General features: G+C 34.8%; 2 protein-coding genes across 2 annotated transcripts in view; one reads left to right on the plus strand and one right to left on the minus strand.

Moving 5' to 3' along the window:
* Nucleotides 1-7,726, minus strand: part of LOC141343839 (microtubule cross-linking factor 1-like) — a 22,219-nt gene extending 14,493 nt beyond the window's left edge. Inside the window, exons 1-2 of the mRNA XM_073848498.1 lie at nucleotides 7,556-7,726; nucleotides 3,937-4,077 (exon numbers count right to left, since the gene is read on the minus strand). Of these exons, the coding sequence (XP_073704599.1) occupies nucleotides 3,937-4,077; nucleotides 7,556-7,726 (312 nt within the window). The remainder of the gene's footprint in view (nucleotides 1-3,936; nucleotides 4,078-7,555) is intronic.
* LOC141343842 (protein ABHD8-like) lies at nucleotides 283-19,033 on the plus strand. Its single transcript, XM_073848501.1, has 5 exons — nucleotides 283-666; nucleotides 9,395-10,159; nucleotides 13,112-13,282; nucleotides 13,375-13,591; nucleotides 18,782-19,033. Exons 2-5 carry the CDS (start codon nucleotides 9,408-9,410, stop codon nucleotides 19,031-19,033), a joined length of 1,392 nt encoding a protein of 463 aa, XP_073704602.1. The 5' UTR covers nucleotides 283-666; nucleotides 9,395-9,407.
* The last annotated feature ends 4,107 nt before the right edge of the window (nucleotides 19,034-23,140 follow it).

Here is a 23,140-nt window from a genome sequence, read left to right on the forward strand (position 1 = left end):
ATATTAGTTTTTCTGTATTTTTGATCAAATAAATGCAACCTTGATGAGCATTAAAAAAAAAACGTTACAAGTCTTACTGATCCCAAGCTATATAGAATAGACGCCAATGTAGTTTCTATATGGCACATGTTTACATGTGATGCCTGAGGTAGAAACTGGTGGCCGTTTGCTTTCTCTCTCATCTGGGCTTAGCAACAGCACTAGCAGACTCTGCATTGGTCAGAAGTGACTGAAGAAAGCCTTGCAGTTCGTTACATCCCCTGTCAGTCAAACAGAACACGAACCAAGACATGGTTCCCGACTACAGGAGAAAACAAGGGCACTGGGCTGGATAATTACCCAGCCGTGAGGATGCTGAGAGGCGCAGCCCTCTTCTGCCTTTCACCGCGGCTCAACTCTGGATGCCATCGGATCGCTTTCATTAAGATGCATCGTTTGATCTCTCTGCACCTGAATGCGTGTGCTTCAATTCGACTTCAAATGGCGTAAATCTAGATTAGAACGAGGATGCCAAACATCTCTCCGAGAAAATGACATTTGCGGATTGACTTGACAGATTAGCGGTATTATAATTGCATGCTTTGTTTTTAAGGGATTGTAAACGCTCGATAAATATTGGTGCATTATTTTCTGCGCTTACGAATCATCTCGCAGGCATCGACCCAGGTAAGAATCATATTTTAAAACTGCATAGTATGGGGGTCGCATACTAGTCAACATCTTTGCATCCAAGTGTGATGCAGTATGCAGTGTGTTTTGCAAACCTGTATCTCTGTTACATGCGTTGCGCAGCAACCAATTAATCAATGCCACTGATGTGTTCAGAAGTGTTACAGTGTTTTGCATGATGAAGCCATGACAACCTGCTTTATGGGATGCAAGAAAACAATATTAACAGTGATTGCACATATCTAAGGCTTGATAAGTCACTGCTATTGCAGTGATGCATTGCAGTGCATGGTGTATGAAAACACCATGCATACTTAAATGACTTGCATTCTAAGCATGCTTCAATGACAGCACAGTTAAACCCATGTGGGGTTGGTTGGGGACTGTACATATTGTTCCTAATGTAGGTTACTAAGCAATGTACTGTACAGCAGTCTGCCTACACACTCCAATTCTGCATTGCAGACCGATTGATGACACACCAAAACACACTCCCACTCGGCAAATGTGGGGCAATGCATGCAAGAGATTGCTTTGGATTTTGTGCGTGAATAGATTTGTTTCTTAATGTAACATCCTACAATAGCAAGATTTTAATAGACTAAAATCTATTAAGCTGCTATCCCTAGTAATATGCAAGTCAAAGCACATCTGATAAATAAAAAGAATCAGTGATTTATATGATATGCATGGGTTAAATCTATAGATTGAGGCTTCAACTTGTAGCTTTGAGTGGGTTTTTGCTTTAAAGAAATAGTTCTCTCAAAACTGAACTCACTCTCAGGCCATTCAAGATGAAAATGTGAGTTGGTTTCTTCATCAGATTTGGAGAAATTCAGCATTCCATCAGTTGCTTACCAATGGATCCTCTGCAGTGAATGGGTGCCGTCAGAATGAGAGTTTGAACAGCGGATAAAAACATCACAATAATACACAAGCAATCCACACCACTCCAGTCCATCAGTTAATGTCTTGGGAAGCACAAAACAAAGCTATCATTAATGCATATCATTAATCAAACCATTGCTTCCAGCTAAAATACCCTGAAAAAGTCCTATTCATAAATTATTTTTTCCCAATAAAAAGACATCTTGTCTGATCAGGAGAGAAATCTGTGCAGATCAAGTACTGCTTACAATGGAAAGCAGCTCTAAACAAATATGTGTGTGGATTTTGATGCAAGAGGACAACAGGAGATGGACTTTTTCACTGAAAGAAGCTTTATTATGGATTATGGACTTTGGCCAGAAGCAATAGTTTGAAGTTAAAGAAAAACACCTTAATGATGGATTTGTTTCTTACAAACAAACAGCTTTTGGCTTCTCAAGATGTTAACTGATGGACTGGAGTGGTGTGGATTATTTTGATGTTTTTTTTACCAGCCAAATGGACTCTCATTCTGACGGCACCCATTCACTGCAAAGAATCCATTGGTGAGCAAGTGATGCAATGCTACATTTCTCCAAATCTGATGAAGAAACAAACTCATCTACAATCTCAGAAAACCTAAATATGGGTGCATTTTTGGGGTAAACTTTACAGCTTTTATTATTCCTGCTGCAAAATTCAAAACGAGTATAATGAAGCGCAATGATATGGAAAGGACATTTCCCCTCTCTTTTCATCGTTCTTTCATTCTCTACTTCGCTTTCTGTCTGTGCATCTAATTAGTGTTCCTGTGGAGATGTGGTAAACAGCACCTGATGCAGGAGAATCATTAGCTAATTGGCAACTTCAACGTTTCCCTCCTCATCTGCAAATCACTCACTGTAGCATTGGATTTTGAACTTGCTATGCTGCTTTACAGCTTAAAGGAGTAGTTCACCCAAATATGGAAGATCTGTCCTCTGCTCACCTTCAAAATGCTTGTACTTCTTCGGTAGCTCCTCCTCCTTGTCTTAAGGTGTTGCTTTTCTGTCTGTTCCTCACACAAAGCTTTTGTGAAGACTGAGAAATCAAGATGAAACAACATTTACATCTATTTTACTGCCATGCTGATTGATTAGCTCATATTTGGCTATTTTGAGACTGGAATCAACTGATTACCCACAAAACTAACAGTTTTCACATTTTCTGGTCAATTGAGATTAAATATTGAGTAAAAATACTCTGCGACTGAAAAACGAATCGTGTCCCTGTGTTTGACCGACAGAAGTCCTTCAGATGCTCTCCTTTAAAAATTGAGCTCTAACTTCATTGCATAATACCTAGAGATTTACTATGGCAGAATCAGCCTGCGGCATTGATTTTCGTGTAGCTGCTGAAGTCAACACTTTCACCGCTGCAGATCCCGGGGCAAGAGTATCGCTCTAGCAAAAACTGCAATTCTTAGAGGATCCCGGAAGGTGTTTGCATTTGCGATAAACTCTTAAAATAACAAAACTACTGTAGATCTGAATATGCAATAAGCCCAAATAACCTTTGGACACTTAAAAATGCCAGAATGTCATTGCATTAGACACGAAACATCAGCAAGCGTCTGTATGCTTCTCTACTGTACTTAACCTTATTTAACTTTTCTTTACCATTTTTGAAATTTAAACATTTTTGAATCAAGCATTTCAAATAGTATCAAGGTGATTTCTAGTGGACATATGTGACCTTGGACCACAAAACCAGTCATAAGTAGCACAGGTGTATTTGTAGCAATAGCCAAAAATACATTGCATGGGTCAAAATGATTGATTTTTCCTTTATGCCAAAAACCATTAAGATGTTAAGTAAAGATCATGTTTCATGAAGATATTTTGAAAATTTCCTACTGTAAATATATCAAAGCTTAATTTTTGATTAGTAATATGCATTGCTAAAAACTTCATTTGCACAATTTAAAGGCGATTTTCTCAATATTTAGATTTTTTTGCAACCTCAGATTTTCAAATAGTTGCATCAAGGCCAAATATTGTCTTATCCTAACAAACATACATCAATGGAAAGCTTATTTATTCAGCTTTCAGATAACAAAAATGACCCTTGTGACTGGTTTTGTGGTCCAAGGTTGCATATTAAAGTTCAAATAAATAACACTTGCTTTGATATTTTCTTATATACACAACAATGATGTTCAGATATTTTTAAGTGCAGCATGTCCAAATACATTTTAAGATCAAGCAATAGCAGTTCCTTTATGGTTAAAAGAGCTTGAACCACTTCTTGATTTGATTAATAATACATCACCGCTAAAAACCTTCTCGCATTCAGTCTGAATAATGTATCGCCCCTCAAGATGCATCTGAAAAATAGAGCATGTGAAGGGCTGGTAAGGACAGAAGAGATGGAGTTAATGATGACTAATGCTGGTTGTGTTTGCTGGCGTCTCTGGCTGCAGTACAGGAAGCTTCGAGCTGCTGCGTCTGTCATAAGCGTGTCACTTCCTCCATCAAAGCTGCTGTCTGTCGACTGATAGGGCTGTGAAAGACAAGGAAAACATTTCAGAAGAGCAAGACAGAGTGTAGAACAGATGACTGCGAATAAATTAGCAAGCATGCAGGGTTTTCACTTTAGATAAAAATTAACTACTCAAAGACAAATGCACTGGAAAAATTTGGTGCAGAAACTTTTTCTTTTTTAGAAGCTGCTAGAAAGATCAAGAAACACATTGAATTAAATGTGAAATATTGAAGTAGAAAAACTCAAGTATTTTCTGATAATTTTACTTTACAATTTTTTATGTGTAATTAAAAACCTAGTTCTCGAAATGTAGACTTAAATATGTTCAGTGCATTTAAATGTTTACATATTACATTATGGTTTACATTTGCATATTGTTTACCAGAAAATAATTCCTAAACATTAAGTTTTTACATTTACATACTGTTTACATTTGCATACAACATTAAATTATATTGCAATACGAATCAAAAATTATTTTGCATAATCTTTGTGCATTTACATGTTTACATTTGCATATTATATGGCAATAAGAATGAAAATGTCTTTTACACCAGAACATTTTCTATTTCTATGCATTTACATGTTTAAATTGCATATTTTTACATTACAGTTTTAATTTGCATATTACATTGCAATATTAATGAAAATGTCTTTTACATCAGAAAATAATTTCTATTTCTATGCATTTACATGTTTAAATATTACATGTTTTTACATTTGCATATGATATTGCAGTAGGAATGAAAATGTGTTTTACACCAGAAAATAATTCCAAAATATTACAGATTTGTACATTTACATATTGTTTACATTTGCATACAGTATTAAATTATATTGTAATTTGAATCAAAATTTATGTTGCATAATCTTTGTGCATTTACATGTTTATATTTGCATATTATATTGAAATATGAATGAAAATGTCTTTTACACCAGAAAATAATTCCTATTTCTATGCATGTGCATGTTTACATATTACGTTGTTTTTTTACATAGTTTAAATTTGCATATTATTATGCAATAGGAAAGAAAATGTGTTTTACACCAGAAAATAATTCCAAAATATTACATATTGTTTACATTTGCATACAGTATTAAATTATATTGCAGTATGAATCAATTTATTTTGCATGATCTTTCTGTGCATGAACTTGAACTTGACATTCTTTACGTTTATATATTAAATATGACAGCAATATTACAGTTCTAGGTACACTGTATACAATTATTTTTCAAAGTTTAAATAAAACTAAATTGGATTACTTTTTACAAGAAAATACTATTTCATGTTTATCCAATGTGTTACTTTTATTTTTTATTTTTAACTCTTTTTTTCAGTTTCAATTTCTTTTGCACCAGAAACCTTAACTTTGATTTTCTTTGCAGTGCTGCAGCTGATAATTGCACTCAAAACAAAATACAGAAACATATCATTTCATATCATATCATTTTATGAGTCACGGTGCATAGAAATCATGTTCATACTAATAATTCAAGCTCAGGGTCTATGTACGTCATTTATCCAGGATGCATCCAACACATCCTGAGCTGCGGTCTGTTTTGATGTCATATTGCCCTCGGTGTGACTATATTTAATCTAGCTGGAATAGAAATCGATCTCTGCACATATCCACCAGCACTAACCTAATTCACAACTATCATATACTACTAAGAAACAATCACAGCTATACAGGTGCATTTATATACATTTATATGCAGGTATCACTGTAGTCACGATCTACAGGGGTGGTTTTCTCCATTAGTACCCAAGGGGAGCACGCTGGAAGAGCCCAAGCTATTTTTAGATGCTTGTCTAGGTCACAATGTGAATCATCTTCTCTACTAGGATGCCATTGGCAAGATTCAGGCAACACACAGCACGCTCTGTTCCTACTGTAGCTGGCTTTTACTGTGGTTGTTTGCATGGGTGAGTGTGTGTGCGTTTTTCGATTTGCCCTAAATATTTGTTTTTTAGTATCTCACACTGCTGGAGGAATTTATTTGATTAGATATGCTCTCTTAAAGGAATAGTTCACCAAAAAATAAAAATTTGAGTTTGTTATTTCACCAAATTTGGAAGAATTTAGCATTCTATGACTTGATTGATTGCGATGAATGGGTGCCGTCAGAGTGTCCAGAGTCCAAACAGCTGATAAAAACATCACAATAATCCACAAGAGATGTAAGTAATCCACAAAGTGTGTGTTTATAAGAAACAAATCCATTATCATGATGTTTTCAACTTTAAAACTTTTTTCAGCTTGTTTCCTCAATGCATAATAACGCTTTCTCCTGTGAAAAAGTAGTCTTGTCTGAATCAGGAGAGAAATATGGACAGATCAAGCACTGTTTACGAGCCAAAACAGTCTAAAATAGCTTTAAACAAAATATGTGGGTGGATTTTGATGCAAAAGGACAACAGAAGACTGACTTTTTAAGTGGATGAAGCATTATTATGGATTATGGACTCAAACTTTATCCAGAAGCGATGGTCTGAAGTTAAAAACATCTTAATGATGGATTTTTTTTCTTACAAACATGCAGCTTTTGGATTCACAAGATGGCTTGGCTTGTTTTTTTAGTATCTCACACCGCTGGAGGAATTTATTTGATTGGATTTGCTATCTTAAAGCAATAGTTCACCCAAAAATGAAAATTTGAGCTTGTTTCTTATTCAGGAAAAAATGTAGCATTCCATCACTTGCTTACCAATGGATCGATTGCAGTGAATGGGTGCCGTCAGAATAAGAGTCCAAACAGCTGATAAAAACATCACAATAATGCACAAGAAATGTAAGTAATGCACAAACTGTGTGTTTATAAGCTTTTAACTATTTTCGGCTTGTTTACTCCATGCGTAATAATGCTTTCTCCTGTGAAAAAGTAGTCTTGTCTGAATCACGAGAGAAATATGCACAGATTAGGTATTGTTTACAAGCCAAAACAGCTCTAAACAAAATATGTGGGTGAATTATAATGTGACAGACTTTTTCACTGGATGAAGCGTTATTAGGGATTATGGACTCAAATTTTGTCCAGAAGTGATGGTTTGAAGTTAAAAAATATCTTAATGATGGATTTGTTTCTTACAAAATCACAGCTTCACAAGATGTTAACTGATGGATTGGAATGGTGTGGATTACTTGTGGATTGTGATGTTTTTATCAGCTGTTTGGACTCTCATTCTGACGGCACCCATTCACTGCAGATGATTGATTGTTGAGCAAGTGATGCAATGCCACATTTCTGCAAATCTGATAAAGAAACAAACACATCTACATCTTGGATAACCTGAGGGTGAGAAAAACTAAAAATGAATGTGAATAGAAGCTCAGATCATTTTGAAGCATTCAAGATGTCTTCTGTAGCTTTAGTTAGAAACTTCTCCATTTTTTCTCTGTTTAATCTCATTGCCATCTAGAAGAAACAGAAGACATTATTTTGTAATTTTCTTTTCTATGGGATTCCATATTAGAGGTGTCTTTGTTCACACAGGCTCTCTGGATCTCTCTCTCTCTGCAGTGTAGTTTGCATTTCTCATGCTGTCTTTATAAAAGCCCTGCTGACAGCAGCTGTCATACTGTCGCTCGCAGAAACGGCAATGCAGCGCTTCTTTTGTGCAGCTCCACACAAAGACTGGAGGGGGTTTGGAAATATCCGCCATAACGAAATTACACCGCATTAGTGCAACAGGCGCTAAAATGATGTTAGGATGATTTACACTCACCTAACTGGGTGAAAGTTAAACAGCAGAAAAGCATGCAGCGTTTTCCTCCCGATCCTGGACTAGTTGCAGAAACTTCTGTGGTAATAGGCTGACCTGTGATTGGTGAATGGTACAAAATGGTGACCATTTTACTTCTAAATGAAATGAGAAATTCAACAGGAAAAACATGAGATGTACACTACCAGTCAAGATGTATCATGTTTTTGAAAGCAATCTCTTTTTTAATTCAAATGGAAACAAGATCATTTTTCTTACCCTTCTTGTTTTCCAAACAAAAACTCACCTAATTGCTCACAAAACATGTTATTTTGTTTTTTAAAATAAATATATCTTGATTTGAGAATGTTTAGATATTTGTTTTGAATTTTAGGACATTTTGTGATACATTTTAGAACTTTTGCAATACGTTTTTTTGCTATGCATTTGAGGACATTTTTGATACATTTTAGGACTTTTTGTGATACTTTTTAGGACTTTTGCTATAAATTGTAGGACTTTTTTGATACATTTTAGCACTTTTGCAATACGTTTTAGGACTCTTGCTATAAATTTTAGGACTCTTTTGCTATAAAATTTAGGACTTTTTGGTGATGCATTTTAGGACTTTTGCAAAGGTTTCAGGACTTTTTTGCTATAAATTTTAGGAGGTTTTGCGATACAGTTTAGGACATTTTTGAGAGACATTTTAGGACTTTTGCAATATATTTTAGGACTCTTTTGCTATAAAATTTAAGACTTTTTGGTGATGCATTTTAGGACTTTTGCAAAGGTTTCAGGACTTTTTTGCTATAAATTTGAGGACATTTTTTGATACATTTTAGCAATTTTGCGACATGCTTTAGGACTTTTTGCTATAAATTTTAGGACGTATTGCGATACAGTTTAGGACATTTTTGAGAGACATTTTAGGACTTTTGCAATACATTTTAGGACTCTTTTGCTATAAAATTTAGGACTTTTTTGATACATTTTAGCAATTTTACGACATGCTTTAGGACTTTTTTGCTATAAATTTTAGGACGTTTTGCGATACAGTTTAGGACATTTTAGGACTCTTTTGCTATAAAATTTAAGACTTTTTGGTGATGCATTTTAGGACTTTTGCAAAGGTTTCAGGACTTTTTTGCTATAAATTTGAGGACATTTTTGATATCAAAAAAATTTTGTATCAAAAAAGACTTTTTATGATACATTTTAGGACATTTTTGTGATGCATTTTAGGACTTCTGCAATATGTTTTAGGACCTTTTTGCTATAAACCTTAGGACTTTTTGCAATACAGTTTAGAATATTTTTGTGATACATTTGATCAAAATATCTTCTAATGTAAAAGAAAAAAAAAATTACGTTTTTTATAAAAAATATATATATATATTTTTGTATATAAAAAAAGAAAAGCTCAAGATTTTTGTGAATCTGGCCCCAGGAACTAAGTTTAAACATAAATGTAAACGGTCTTAATTTTGATTTTATAAAACGTTGCTTAGTTTATTTTTATTTTTAAACATTTAGTTTGATTTTATGATTTTTATTAAACGAATTGGCTGTAATTTAAAAGTTTTAACGTTCAGCCTAAGCAGCCTCTGTGTAATTGTATATCTTCAGGTAAACCAGCACCATGTTGACCAGCATCACCGAGAGCATCTTCTGCTGCCTGATGGGAAAGACGACCAGCGTCGTGCTGCCGGTTGAATCATCCGACGGCAAGCCGGCTGACGGATTCGAGTTCGTAGAGGTAAAGCCGGGTCGTGTCCTGCGTGTGCGCCACATCCTCCCCGAAAGACCTGCCACGACAGAATCTCAACCAGAAGCGAGCAGCAGCGTCCACTGCAAGCGCAAAATCACAGTGTACCGCAACGGCCAGCTGGTGATCGAGAACCTGGGTGATGTTCTCCACTCCGAGATCCTCCAGTGCCAAAACGGAGACGTGGAACAGTGCAGTACAGTCGAGGTGGAACTGTCAGATTACACCACAGCGCCCTCATCCCCGGATCCCAAACCCGCTCCACCTCTTCCCACCTCGGACCAGCAGAAACCGGCTCCTCCGCCCAGACGCCGGCGAAGGAAACCCAAGCGCACCGTGCTGATCGATACGGAGCGCTGCATCAGCAGCTGTAAGGGGACGCATTCGGACGTGGCGCTGTTCTTCATTCACGGTGTGGGCGGTTCGATGGACATCTGGGGGAGTCAGCTGGATTTCTTTTCACGGCTGGGTTATGAGGTCATCGCGCCCGATTTGGCGGGACACGGCGCCAGCACTGCCCCTCAGATAGCAGCGGCGTACACCTTTTACGCCCTCGCAGAGGACCTGCGTGCCATTTTTAAGAGATACGCCAGAAAACGGAACATCCTCATTGGTCACTCATACGGGTAAACACTGCTTTTCAACTAAATGTAAATTCTCTTTTGCGGTATACAGTCAAAACACAGTTAAAACACAGTGACAAAAATGTGACAGATGAAAGCTATTAAAAATAGTTTTAAATATTAAAACCAGTCAACCAGTTAAAAGTTTGGAAGAATTAATATTTTTTGTAATGTTGAATTTTTTTTGGTTGTCTTTGCTAAAAAAATCTAGTAAAAAGATTTTGAAATATTATTACAATTTAAAATAGATGTTTACTATGTAAATATATGTTAAAATGTAATTTATTCCTGTAATCAAAGCCGAATTTTCAGCATCATCACATGATCCTTCAGAAATCATTCTAATATGCTGATTTGTTGCTCAAGGAAGATCTATTTTGTATTTTTAATTGAATAAATGTTGCCTTGGTGACACTTCTTTTCAAAAATATTTAAAAATATTAATTATTCTGAATTTTGACCGGTAGAAAATATATAAAAACACAGCAGAAACTTTAAACTTTAAATGTTTTTAGATCATGAGAAACAAATTTAGTCTGCTAGAGTGTTGTTAGTTGTAGTTAACTAAAACTAAAAAAAAACAACTATTTAATACTTGCTTTTGTTAATAGAAATAAAGCTAAATAATTAACAGAAATAAAGCTACATAACTTGTATTTGAAACAAACTGGAATAAAATAAGTGCTAAAATTACTACATACAAATGAATGAAAATAGAGTTCGATTGAGAAATGTAAATAGAAATTCATAAAAAGACAAATTTTACACATTTTTGCTACAAAATGTAAGACTTTTTTGTGATACATTTTAGGACTTTTTTTGCCAAAAAAACAAAAACAAAAAAAAAAACACTTTAAAAACATTTTTTGAATACATTTATGGATTTTTGAGCAATACATTTTATGACTTTTGTGATGCATTTTAGGATGTCTTTGCTATAAATTTTATAACTTTTTTTGTGGTACATTTTTGCAATACATTTTGGGACATTTTTGCAGTAAAATTTTGGACTTTTTTTGCAATCAATTTAACAAAATATTTGCAATACATTTATGGACTTTTGACCAATATATTTTAGAACCTTTTGTGATGCATTTTAGATATTTGCCCTACAATGTAGGATGTTTTTGCTATAAAATATAGGACTTTTTAAAAAAAAATGTTGGCAATAAACTGAACAACATTTTTGCAGTGCATTTAAGGATATTTGAGTTATACATTAAGACTTTTTTTTGCTATTTTAGGACATTTTGCAATACAGTTTAGGATATTTTTGCAATACGTTTTATAACTTTTTTTGCTATAAATTTAGGGACCTTTTGTGATGCAGTTTAGGATATTTTTGAAATACATTTTGGGACTTTTTTGCTATAAAAGTTAGGACTTTTTTGATACATTAAGACTTTTTTTGTGATGCATTTTAAGAAATTGTTCAATACATTTTGGGAAATTTTTGCTATAAAATTAGTAAAATTAGTAAATACTAAATCCATTGTAGGACTTTTTGCAAAAAAAAAAAAAAAAAAAACCTTTTTAAAAATAAATTTAAATGTAACATTTTTACAATACATTTAAGGATTTTTGACCAATACATTTTAGAACTTTTTTGTGATGCATTTTAGATATTTGCCCTACATTTTAGGATGTTTTTGCAATAAAATATAGGACTTTTAAAAAAAATTTTTGCAATAAAGTGAACAACATTTTTGCAGTGCATTTAAGGATTTTAGACTTTTGCAATGTGTTTTATAACTTTTTTTGCTATAAATTTAGGGACTTTTTGTGATGCATTTTAGGACATTTTTGCAATACATTTTGGGATATTTTTGCTATAAATTTAGGACTAAATACTAAATACATTGTAGGACTTTTTGCAAAAAAAGTAAGTTAAATGTAACATTTTTACAATACATTTAAGGACTTTTGAGCAATACATTTTAGGACTTTTGCAATACATTTTGGGATATTTCTTGGTACAAAATTTAGGGCTTTTTTCGCAATACATTGTAGGACTTTTGCAAAAAAAAATTACTTTTTTGCAATAAATGTAACATTTTGCAATATATTTTTGAGCAATACATTTTAGGACTTTTTTTAATGCATTTTAGCAAATTTTTGTGATACATTTTAGGACTTTTGCAATACGTTTAAGAACTTAAAAAACATTAATTCATTGATACAAATAAAGCTGAAATAAAATAAAATAAAATAAAAATATTTGTATGAAAATCTTAATTTAGAAAAATTTGAAATGTGGCATTGGAAACTAACTGGAATAAAATATGTGACCCTGGACCACAAAACCAGTCATAAGGTTAAATTTGACAAAACTGAGATTTATACATCATATAAAGCTCAATAAATAAACTTTCTATTGATGTATGGTTTGTTAGGATCGGACAATATTTGACTGAGATACATCTATTTGAAATCAGAAATCTGAGGATGCAAAAAAATCAAAAAGACTGAGAAAATCACCTTTAAAGTTGTCCAAATTAGGTTCTTAACAATCCATATTACTAATCAAAAATTACATTTTGATATGTTTACAGTAGGAATTTTACAAAAAATCTTCATGGAACATGAACTTTACTTAATTTCTTAATGATTTTTGGCATAAAAGAAAAATCAAAAATTTTGACCCATGCAATGTATTTTTGGCTATTGCTACAAATATACCCCAGCGACTTAAGACTGGTTTTGTGCTCCAGGGTCACATATGTACTAAAATTATTACATACAAATTAATGAAATAAAAATAAAGTTACATTGAAATATTTAAATAAAAACTTAATAAAAGTGACACAAAATTACTAAAATTTGCAAACTAAAAAAAAAAAAAAAAAAAAAAAAATCTCATTCATTGATTTAGTCAAGTGTGCCAAACGTTTGACTGCTACAGTAGCTGTATAATTCACAGAAGTTTCTTACTGGCACGGTGTTGTTCCTGTGCAGGGTGTCGTTCTGTACGTTCCTGGCACACGAGTATCCGGAGCAGGTGCATAAGGTGGTGATGATCAATGGAGGCGGCCCCACGGCGCTGGAGCCCAGCCTGTGCTCCATCTTCCAGCTGCCCTCCTGCGTCCTGCACTGTCTGTCTCCATGCCTGGCCTGGAGCTTTCTCAAGTAAGAGCCCTAAATAACAACAAGAGTCATTTTAACTTACTTGCTAGAAAGCATGAAAATAAATAGGGTTACTTCTTGTGTTTTCCACTCAGAGCTGGTTTTGCCAGGCAGGGCGCTAAAGAGAAGCAGCTTCTGAAAGAGGGAAACGCTTTTAACGTGTCTCCGTTCGTTCTGCGAGCGATGATGAGCGGTCAGTACTGGCCGGAGGGGGATGAAGTTTACCATGCCGAGCTGACCGTCCCCATACTGTTGGTGCACGGCATGTATGACAAGTTTGTGCCCATTGATGAGGATCAGCGGATGGCAGAGGTTTGTGCACATCAAACACTTTCACTGTGCTTTTCATTGTTTCTTAGAAAATATAAGGATGGTGCTTCATTGGCTGTGTCACAATTTACATACTTCCTAAAGTACGTACTTTGCCAGAGAGCGCCTGAAACCCGGCAAGGGCATGTCCAGGTCAAATGTCACCCTAAAAAGAATAATAAAAAAGAAATTGCAGAAATGACTAACTTTTTAGGAGGTCTTCCAATAAATGTTAGGACCTCTTTTGCAATAAATGCTAGGACATTTTTGCGAGACATTTTAGGACATTTTTGTGCTAGATTGTGGGACATATTTGCTATACATTTTGCAATACATTTTTAGGACTTTTTGCAACTAAATTACTTTAGCAAAAAATTTCAGGACATTTTTGCTATTAACTTTTTTTGCCATATATTTTAAGACATTTTTTGATCAATTTTAGGCCTTTTTGGTGATGCATTTTAAGACATTTTACGATTAAAATTTAGGACTTTTACGCAATACATTTTAGTGACTTTTGTATGATGTATTTTGCAATACATTTTAGGACATTTTGTTATAGAATTTAGGACCATTTTGCAATGCATTTTATGTCCTAAAATGCATTGCAAAACCCCCCTAAAATTTCAGGACATTTTGCTTATAATTTTCTAACATATTTGCAATAAGTTTAGGACAGTTTTAGGATATTTTTATGATACGTTTTTAGGACTTTTGCAATACATAAAAAAAAATTGCTATAAAATTTAGGACTTTTTTGAAAAATGATTAAAACATCCTAAACATATCGTTAAAAATGTCCCAAAATATAAATCGCAAAAATGTCCTATAATGCATCACCAAAAAAACCCCTAAAATTTCAGGACATTTTTGCTATTCATTTTCTTTTTGCGTTAAGTTTTAGCAAAAAATGTATACATTTTGCAACACATTTTAGGACATTTTTATGATACATTTTAGGATTTTTTTGTGATGCATTTTGGGACATTTTTAACTATATGTTTTAGGACTTTTGCAATACGTTTTAGATTTTTGTGCGATACAATTTACGACTTTTTTTGCGATACATTTTAAGACTTGCATTCTGCGGTGTTTTAGGAGTTTTTTTGCTATAAAATTTAAGACTCATTTGCAACACATTTTAGGACATTTTTGGGGGGGAAAGGACTTTGCAATAAATTGAATGCGTTTTTGTGATACATTTTAGGACTTTTTTGCAATACAGTGAAAATACTTTATTTTATTGATAACCAGAATAATAAGAATTACATAAACTACAAAAAAAGTAAAGTGCAAGCATGACCGTTATGAGAATTTAAGGTGAGAATGTGATTAATGGTTATAAAAATAACATCACAATGCAAGCACAATGCAAAGGTCTTTCTAAAGTTCTAAAATAACAGGATTTATTTTCATCTTCCTGCAAAATATGATTTATTACTTCCTTATTTTGATTTTGGGGTCATTGGAACATTTTCTGTGAGATTCACACATATAGCCTTGCATGCTATGTGAATTGGGACACAGCTTTTGATTCTATAGTGTGTGTGAAATAACAGTGTGATGTTGGCTCACTCACGGCTGTCCTCTTCAACACAAGAGTGTCTCTGTGCTGTAATGGGCCGCACATGAGTATAGAAGCATTACGTGTGTCCTAATGCAGATGTGCTCTGAATCAAACACTGGTGTCTCATTGTACTGCTGTAGTCAGTGAGGACTCCCCGCAGGCCGATAGGAGGCTCACAATACTGTTAATAAAACACAGAGTTCAGATGTTCTGCTAAACAGCAATAAATCACAAAATGCAAAGAAACTGCAAAAAGATAAACTGTAAGACTGATGGTCTGAACCCATGTGGACGATTAAAAAATTAGACAAATATACAAAACAAAACAAGAATTTCATCTTAACATTAGTTTTACTAATCTTTCAGAAATCATTCTAATATGCTGATTTATTATCAATGTTGCAAACTGCTTAATATTTTTTTGAAACCTGTAATATACTTTTCAGGATTCGTTGAGTAATAAAAAGTTGGAAATAACCGCATTTATTCCAAATATAAATCTTTTCTAACAATATAAGTCTTTACTATCACTTTATCAATTTAACACATCCTTGCTGAAAAAGTTTTAATTTCTTTCAAACAAAGAAAGAAAGAAAAATGTACTGACCCCAAACTTTAAACTGTTTTCAACATTGATAATAAATCAGCATATTAGAATGATTTCTGAAGGATCATGTGACACTAAAGACTGGAGTAATGATGCTGATAATTCAGCTTCGCATCACAGGATGCAAATATTTTAAAGTATATTAAAATAGAAAAACACTATTTTAAATTGCAATAATATTTCACAAGGCACAGAAACCATGACACGAAATGGTCTGATGGCATAAAACTGGCCAAGTTCAAGACTGGTACTGTAAAAAGTGTTTGGCTTTCATAAGGGCAGTAAGCTATATTTTATGGCCTTAGGTCTCTTTAAACACATACCTTGTGGAGGCCAAGAAACCACACTACGAAATGGGCTAATGGCACAAAAGGTGGCTCAAGGTGCATTGTCCTATGCAGTTTAATGGTTTCTCATGCACATAAAAGTTTTTTTTTTTTTGTAAGGGGTCCTTGAGGCTTTGTAATACAGTGCTAAGAATATTGTGAGAAGAAACCTGAAATGTGTATAACACGCATTTTGCATAATCAAAAAGTGCAAAAAAAAAAAAAAAAAAAAATCACCAAACAGCTGCCATGAAATTTCACTTCTTGTACAATGCATATATTTTTAGGGATGCACCGAATGTTCGGCAACCTAAATTATTCAGACGAAAATAGTAAAAAAAGCTTTTTCAGCTGAATAAGCGAAAAGGATGAATAAATTATACCGAACAATGGCGTGACACGATCAAATAAGGGCACGCACTAATTCAGCAAACATGTGGGCAGTGGAAGCATTTAAAACTAACTGAGAAAGACACAAAAATCATTACAACCCCCGACAGCGAGAGACTGTTTAGTATCGCATCGCATGTCTTCAATGAGAAGAGAAAGGAGTAGTTGTTGCTGGTTATGCCTGATTCAAGAAGGGGGTCTTAAAAATGGCTAAAGAATATAATTTTACTAACTTCATTTTAAGTTTAATTGAGCTTTGTTGGTGAGCTATGATGTCTATTAGAATCAGAGGCGGACAGAGTACACAGCTTCATTACTTGAGTAAAAGTACAGATACCCCTTGCTAAATTTTACTCAAGTACAAGTAAAAGTACTACAGTCAGATGTCTACTTAAGTAAAAGCATTGAAGTACTTGTTTTTAAAAGTACTTGAGTATCAAGAGTACATTTTCTAAATATTGCATTACTACTGCCACAGTGCTTACATTTATGTACAGAAACGTCCTGCATGGAGTTATGAAAAATGTTAATACCTTGGAGTTTTAATGGATTTTTTGCACCCACATTTGAACCTGACTGTGTTAAACACACCGCATACTCAAGAAGATTAACGCAAATGCTCAGCTTACATTAATGTGTAATATCAGAAAAGAAAATTCAGCTAACAATTGTGTGTACATGTGAGTTTCTCTGTTTTTTCATCAATTAAATTAATAAACCTAAACCAGCAAAGAAGGCAATATAGCAATGTTCTGACAACTCTGAACTGGGGCCACGGGTCGGCATGTTCCCGGGATGGACCTGCTGCGTCTTCATCCATTGTTTGGTCCATGGTTTCGTCTCTTATCTAAATCATTATCTGACTATGGAGTTGACTTTGGCGGAAAGCTGAAGGTGATTGCTGATAGGCTGTCCCAATCAGTGGCGCCTGCACAATACAATCGCGTTTGAGAGGGAAACAACATCTTTTTTCCTTTTTTTTTTTTTTTAGAAGAAGTAATGGGTATGTTTTTTTTTTTATGGGGAAGTTTTCAGCCTTATAACGGCAGCAAACTTCCTTGACTATTACGCCGGAATGGAAGTGTAGTTCCTCATCTTATCAGCCTAGAAAATTGAAGCTTTGCATCTCCATCGGTCTTAGTACACGATATAACTGCAGAAGAGTCAAGTTTTAAACAGGACAAATATGGAAACTCGTTGGTCATTTTTGAACGTGATGCTATCAGTCTAATAGGATTCAATGATCTATGCTAAGCTATGCTAAAAGTGATATCGCCAGAACAGGAGAACGGCTGAATGGATTTCAAAACGGTAAAACTCAACTTATTAACTCGGGGGGGAGTTGGAGAATGAGCCCATTTCCAAAAAAAAGTGGAGTTATTCCTTTAAAAACAAATAAGCAAGCCCTGCCCAGATTTAAAAAGTAACGCAAAAGTAACGTAACACATTGCTTTCCATAAAAAAGTAGCTAAGTAACGTAATTAGTTACTTTTTTAGGGCGTGTTCACACTTGCCGTCTTTTTTCAAACTGCCAGCGTCTGTTTTACATTATAATCCTATGGAGTAAACCGTGTTTTCAAAAAAGTCCTGAGCGCTTTTTTAAATGCCACCGCCAGCGTCTTTTTATGCGGCTCAAAGCGTCTTTTCAAATTGAAAAAAGTTTAACTTTTCTGAAGAAAACGCCCTACGTCAAGCGTTTTTTTGACAGCTGACCAATGACAAGCGAGTAGCTAGACCTGTCGTTTCCATAACAACAAGAAAAAAATGTGAAAGGTGGCGTTATATAGACTTTTATTTTATTGTTGTGAACCGGATTGGCCACGCCGTTAACTTCACAAACCGACGTGCAGCGTTGCTAGCTTCTTGAGCCGCACATCGACATGTATAGTAGCGCCGTTGCGCTTCGGGCATCCCTTTTTCGAGTCCCGACTCACAGACCTTTCCCGATCCCTCTCTCTCTCCCACTTCGATTCCTGTCTAAATACTGTCCTATCAAATTAAAGGCAAAAATGTCAAAAAAGAAAAGATCCAGCTTCCTCTTTTATCGACATTTCTGCACCACACATAGGCTACTGTTGCAGCTGTTGTTATAGCAACAAAAAGCGGCAGATTTTTTTGTAACTAAAAAAGCACGCTTGTCAACTTTTTCTTGTCAAAAAAGACGCCAAGTGTGAACACGGCCTTAGGGAGTAAAGCAATATTGTAATGCATTACTTTTAAAAGTAACTTTTCCCAACACTGAAAATAATATTATATAAAACACTATAAAATGTATATTTTTTTTTTTACTGTCTTCATTTCAGATCCTCTTGTTTGCGTTCCTGAAAGTAATCGAGGAAGGCAGTCACATGGTGATGATGGAGTGTCCCGAGACGGTCAACACGCTCCTGCACGAGTTCTTCCTCTGGGAGCCAGACAGTTCCAAAAAGGACAAGGTTACCACGGTAACAGCCGGCCAGACGGCATCCGACGATGCCACGCCCGTCCAGACGCTCGCCGTTGCCAACGGCGGCAGCACAGGGACACCCAAGGTCAACAAGCCCCTTAACAAGTAAACCTGATGATTGACGTTTTCGGGGTAAACCAATCAGAAGGCTGTTAATGGCAGGCTGTCAAACCGTCACCTTGGCTGAGAGCTGGATTTTGGTGAGAAGGCCCAAGCGGGTGTCAAGACGGGGGTGAGAAAGATTCGCAGGTTCGAAGAGACTCTCTAGCGATGAGGGAAAAGAAGCAGCTGGTTTTGAAACCAACAATGGTGGTTCATGACATCACAACGCCTTTGTTTCTCTCTGCTACCTTTGGACAATATCTTTCCTTCTTGTGCTGTCTAAAGATAAAGAACTGGATGACTGTCCAGAGGATGGAAATCAAGTACATCCAAGTCCAGATGGGACTGAACTACGAGAACGAGCAGAAATCACTGAGGTTGCTTTTAAAAAACAATGCAATTCAACCCAAGAGAGTGTTTAAAGTCAACATGAAACACATTCACTTTTATAATATAATGTATTAGTCAATAATGAGCACTAATTAATGTGCACATATGATTGGAAAACCCCAGAGCTGTTTTCATGTTGACTTTAAAGGACGTTTGTACAAAATCGGTGTTCACATCATACCAGTACTAACGCATTTTAACGTCTTCCCTCATAAATCAAATCCACTGCTTGGAGCTCAAAAGCGATTGAAAACAGATGTATGAAATACTCAATCCTGTTAAAACATCTTAAAAAGATAACGTACTGTAAGTGAACACACTAGCTACAAGTTTCACTTGAATCGTTTAAAAACAAAACAACAGATGTCGGTTCACATGAAGGATGAGAAAAAACACCGACTGTTGCATTGAGAAATCTCGTGCACTTGTTTGTCTCCTAGCAACTAGAAAGTCGGTCATTAGAGCAAATGCAAGGAGAGATATGATAATGCTGCCGGCCACAACATGACACGGTGCTGAGGAAAAACAGGATATAAGCTACATTCATACGGAGCGGATTGCGTACAAATCTGAATTTAATATTGAAATGATATTATGAATATCTAGTCATCAGGTTGATCCAATCATGTGCAATTAAGCTCTGCTGTATGAGGACAGGCTGTCTGTCTATGCAAAGAATAACTGCTGGTTTGTGCATCCGGCTGGTTACCATGACAACAGGTAGTTAAAGGCAAAATAGATCAAGGAGGAGGTCTGGTCCGTCTAACACTCAATCATTGGAGATAATTACACGTGTGTTACAAAAACATCATGAGATCTCTGCAGGCTCCTCACGTTTATGCAATGAAAGCGGTCAATTATCATGTATCAGAGCAGATCAATTAGAGACTCCACGTTGTAGTTTGTAATTAGTTTTTTAACTAATAATTAATAACTTGACAAGCATTTTCATATCAGAGCTGCCTTCAAATATAACTTAGAAAAAAATCAGGCTTATGTTCATTACGGTTCAAAATACTTAAGTAAATAAGGTTTTCACTTTTAAAGAGAAATTGATAGTTTTATTCTGCAAGGATGCATTCAGTTGATCAAAAGTGACTGTTATAATATTACAAAAGATTATATTTCAAATAAATGTTGTTCTTTTGAACTTGCAATTAATCAAAGAATCCTGAAAAATAATGTATAAATGTATCATGGTTGATAACACTGATAATAATCAGAAATGTCCCTTGAGCAGAATGATTTCTGAAGGATCGTGTGACACTGAAGACTGAAGTAGTGATGCTGAAAATTCAGTTTTGATCACAGGAATAAATTACAGTTTACATAGAAAACAGTTAATTTCAATTATAATATTATTTCACAGTTTTTACTTAATTTTTGATCAAATAAATGCAGCCTTGGTGACTTCTCAGAAACATTTTGGGATCAGTAAGATTTCTTAGTAAGTTTTCTTATGCTCATCAAGGCTGCATTTATTTGATCAAAAATACTGAAAAAACTGTAACTTTGTGAAATATTATTTCAATTTAAAATAACTGTTTTCTATGTGAACATATTTTAAAATGTAATTTATTCCTGTGATACAAAGCTACATTTTCAGCATCATCACTTCAGTCTTCAGTGTCACATGATCCTTCAGAAATCATTCTAATATGCTGATTTTTAATCAGTGTTAAATAGTTGTGCCGCTCGGAGTCTGTGATGCTTTTTTCAGGATTCTTTGACCAATGAAAGCTTAAAAAGAACAAGATTTATGTAAAATAGAAAGGTTTTCTAACAATATACACTACTGTTCAAAAGTCTGGGGTCAGTAAATTAGTATTCTTCCTTTTTTATTAATACTTGTATTCACCAAAGATGTGTTAAATTAATAAAAAGTGATTGCATAGATTGACATTGTTAGAAAATATTTATATTTTGAATAAAGCTGTTCTTTTTAACTTGTTATTCACTAAAAGAATCCTGAAAATAAGAATCACAGGTTCTAAAAAATTATTTGGCAGCACAACTGTTTCCAACATCGACAATTCTAATAATAAATCAGCATATTCAACTTATTTCTGAAGGATCATGTAACACTTAAAACTGATGAAAATTCAGCTTTGCATCACAGGAATAAATTATAGTTTAAAGTATATTAAAATAAAAACATTATTTTATATTGTAATAACTTTTTGGCAATATTACAGTTTTTTTTTAATCAAAAAAGCAACTTCTTTTAAAAAAACATTACAAGTCTTACTGATCCCAAACTTTTGAGCACCAGTGTAATTCTCAGAATTCAGCTACTAATAATAACCAAACACACGTCCTTCAGAAAAGACATTTATTCTTTTTTGGATGTGCAAAGAAGAAATGTAGACCTTCATTTATTTGACACACTTTTTAAGATATCTAAAGTAAAAAGTTGTGGACTGAACTGCAGGTGAATGAGTTTGTCTACGGTGATTACACCCGAAAGCCAGTGTTTAACATCAATCCCAGAGGGTCTTAATACAAACTACTGTATAATAGACTACTAAAGCCCTATGGGTGGCATCTGTGGCCTGCTGTCATTTAGCACAGATAATTTCATCCTTTAGCTTGTAAAAACAAGCCAAAATACATTACAGTGATGCACTTAAGTCTGTGAAGTATTCCTAGATTTTACATGGTCAAAAAAGGAAATAAGTCACACTATTCTCATGTTAACATGTGTGATGTTTAAGTCTTGTGACTGTATGTTCAAAACTGTATATTTTAGCATTTATCCCAGTGCAGACTTCCACTGACAGTGTACTACTGTACATGCATTGCTCCTTGTTTTTGCAAAAACTATACAGTAAACAATTCCACAGATGTTGCTCATTCTGCTGAAGTTGCACCAAACCCAGAATATTTACATAAACGTTCCTTGCATTTACAATTTCACTGTAATGCAGTGCAGACTGACTTGCGCACGATATGAATTTTATTGCGGCCACTTTTGTGAATTAGAAAACAAAAATCATTGCGTTTTCAACAAAAACTGTACTGCCTAAACCTTGTAGATATTTGACTTGTGTGAATGAGCGGTATATGCATTTCCCTGGCCTAATCAAAGGGATGGAAATTGCTTCTGACAATTTTTTAAGAGGGTTTGTCGCTATAACATCATAAGAAAAAATATACAGTATCCCAAAGATTTCATGTTTGCTGAGCATTTCTATTTAGAACTGGCCAAAAAAAAAACATTCCACAGAGACTGTGTTAGGCCAGTATGTAACCACCTAGCAACCATGCAAAACACTCTAGCAACCATGTAGCAACTTAGAAGACTCACATAGCAACGCCCCTAGCAACCACTTATGTTGAGTTTACAATGTATCAGTTGCGTAACATTCTAGGTGTTTCTGAAAACAAAAAGAACAGATCTGACATTTGAAATACCTTGTTTCTAATTCACAGGCGGGAGCAATAACGCTTTCTGTGCTCGTGGTCGTTCTGGCTTTTCTTTTGAGTGCCTGGTGTGCTTTCTGGAGAGACAAGAAACAAAATGAACAATAAACTGGCCAATACTGTTATTAAAAACTGCCTAAGGGAGTGAAAATATGACAAATGGACTAATATTTTTGGAGTGTGTGAGTGAAGTGGGTTTGAGGGAGATTAATATTAACTACAGACACTGAATGACACTAAAGACTGATGATGATGAAGAGCTCCTCTTCCTCTGGTCGTGTACTGATGTCAGTACCCCATT

This window comes from Garra rufa, chromosome 10 (assembly GCF_049309525.1).
Source record: "Garra rufa chromosome 10, GarRuf1.0, whole genome shotgun sequence".
NCBI lineage: Eukaryota > Metazoa > Chordata > Actinopteri > Cypriniformes > Cyprinidae > Garra > Garra rufa.

What these genes read in the sequence shown, in the direction of transcription:
- LOC141343842 (XM_073848501.1), top strand. Translation starts at nt 9,408, where the DNA reads ATGTTGACCAGCATCACCGAGAGCATCTTCTGCTGCCTGATGGGAAAG. An exon ending in CTCATTGGTCACTCATACGG is followed by an intron (nt 10,160 to 13,111) that starts GTAAACACTGCT and finishes GTTCCTGTGCAG; the next exon opens with GGTGTCGTTCTGTACGTTCC. An exon ending in CTGGCCTGGAGCTTTCTCAA is followed by an intron (nt 13,283 to 13,374) that starts GTAAGAGCCCTA and finishes TTTTCCACTCAG; the next exon opens with AGCTGGTTTTGCCAGGCAGG.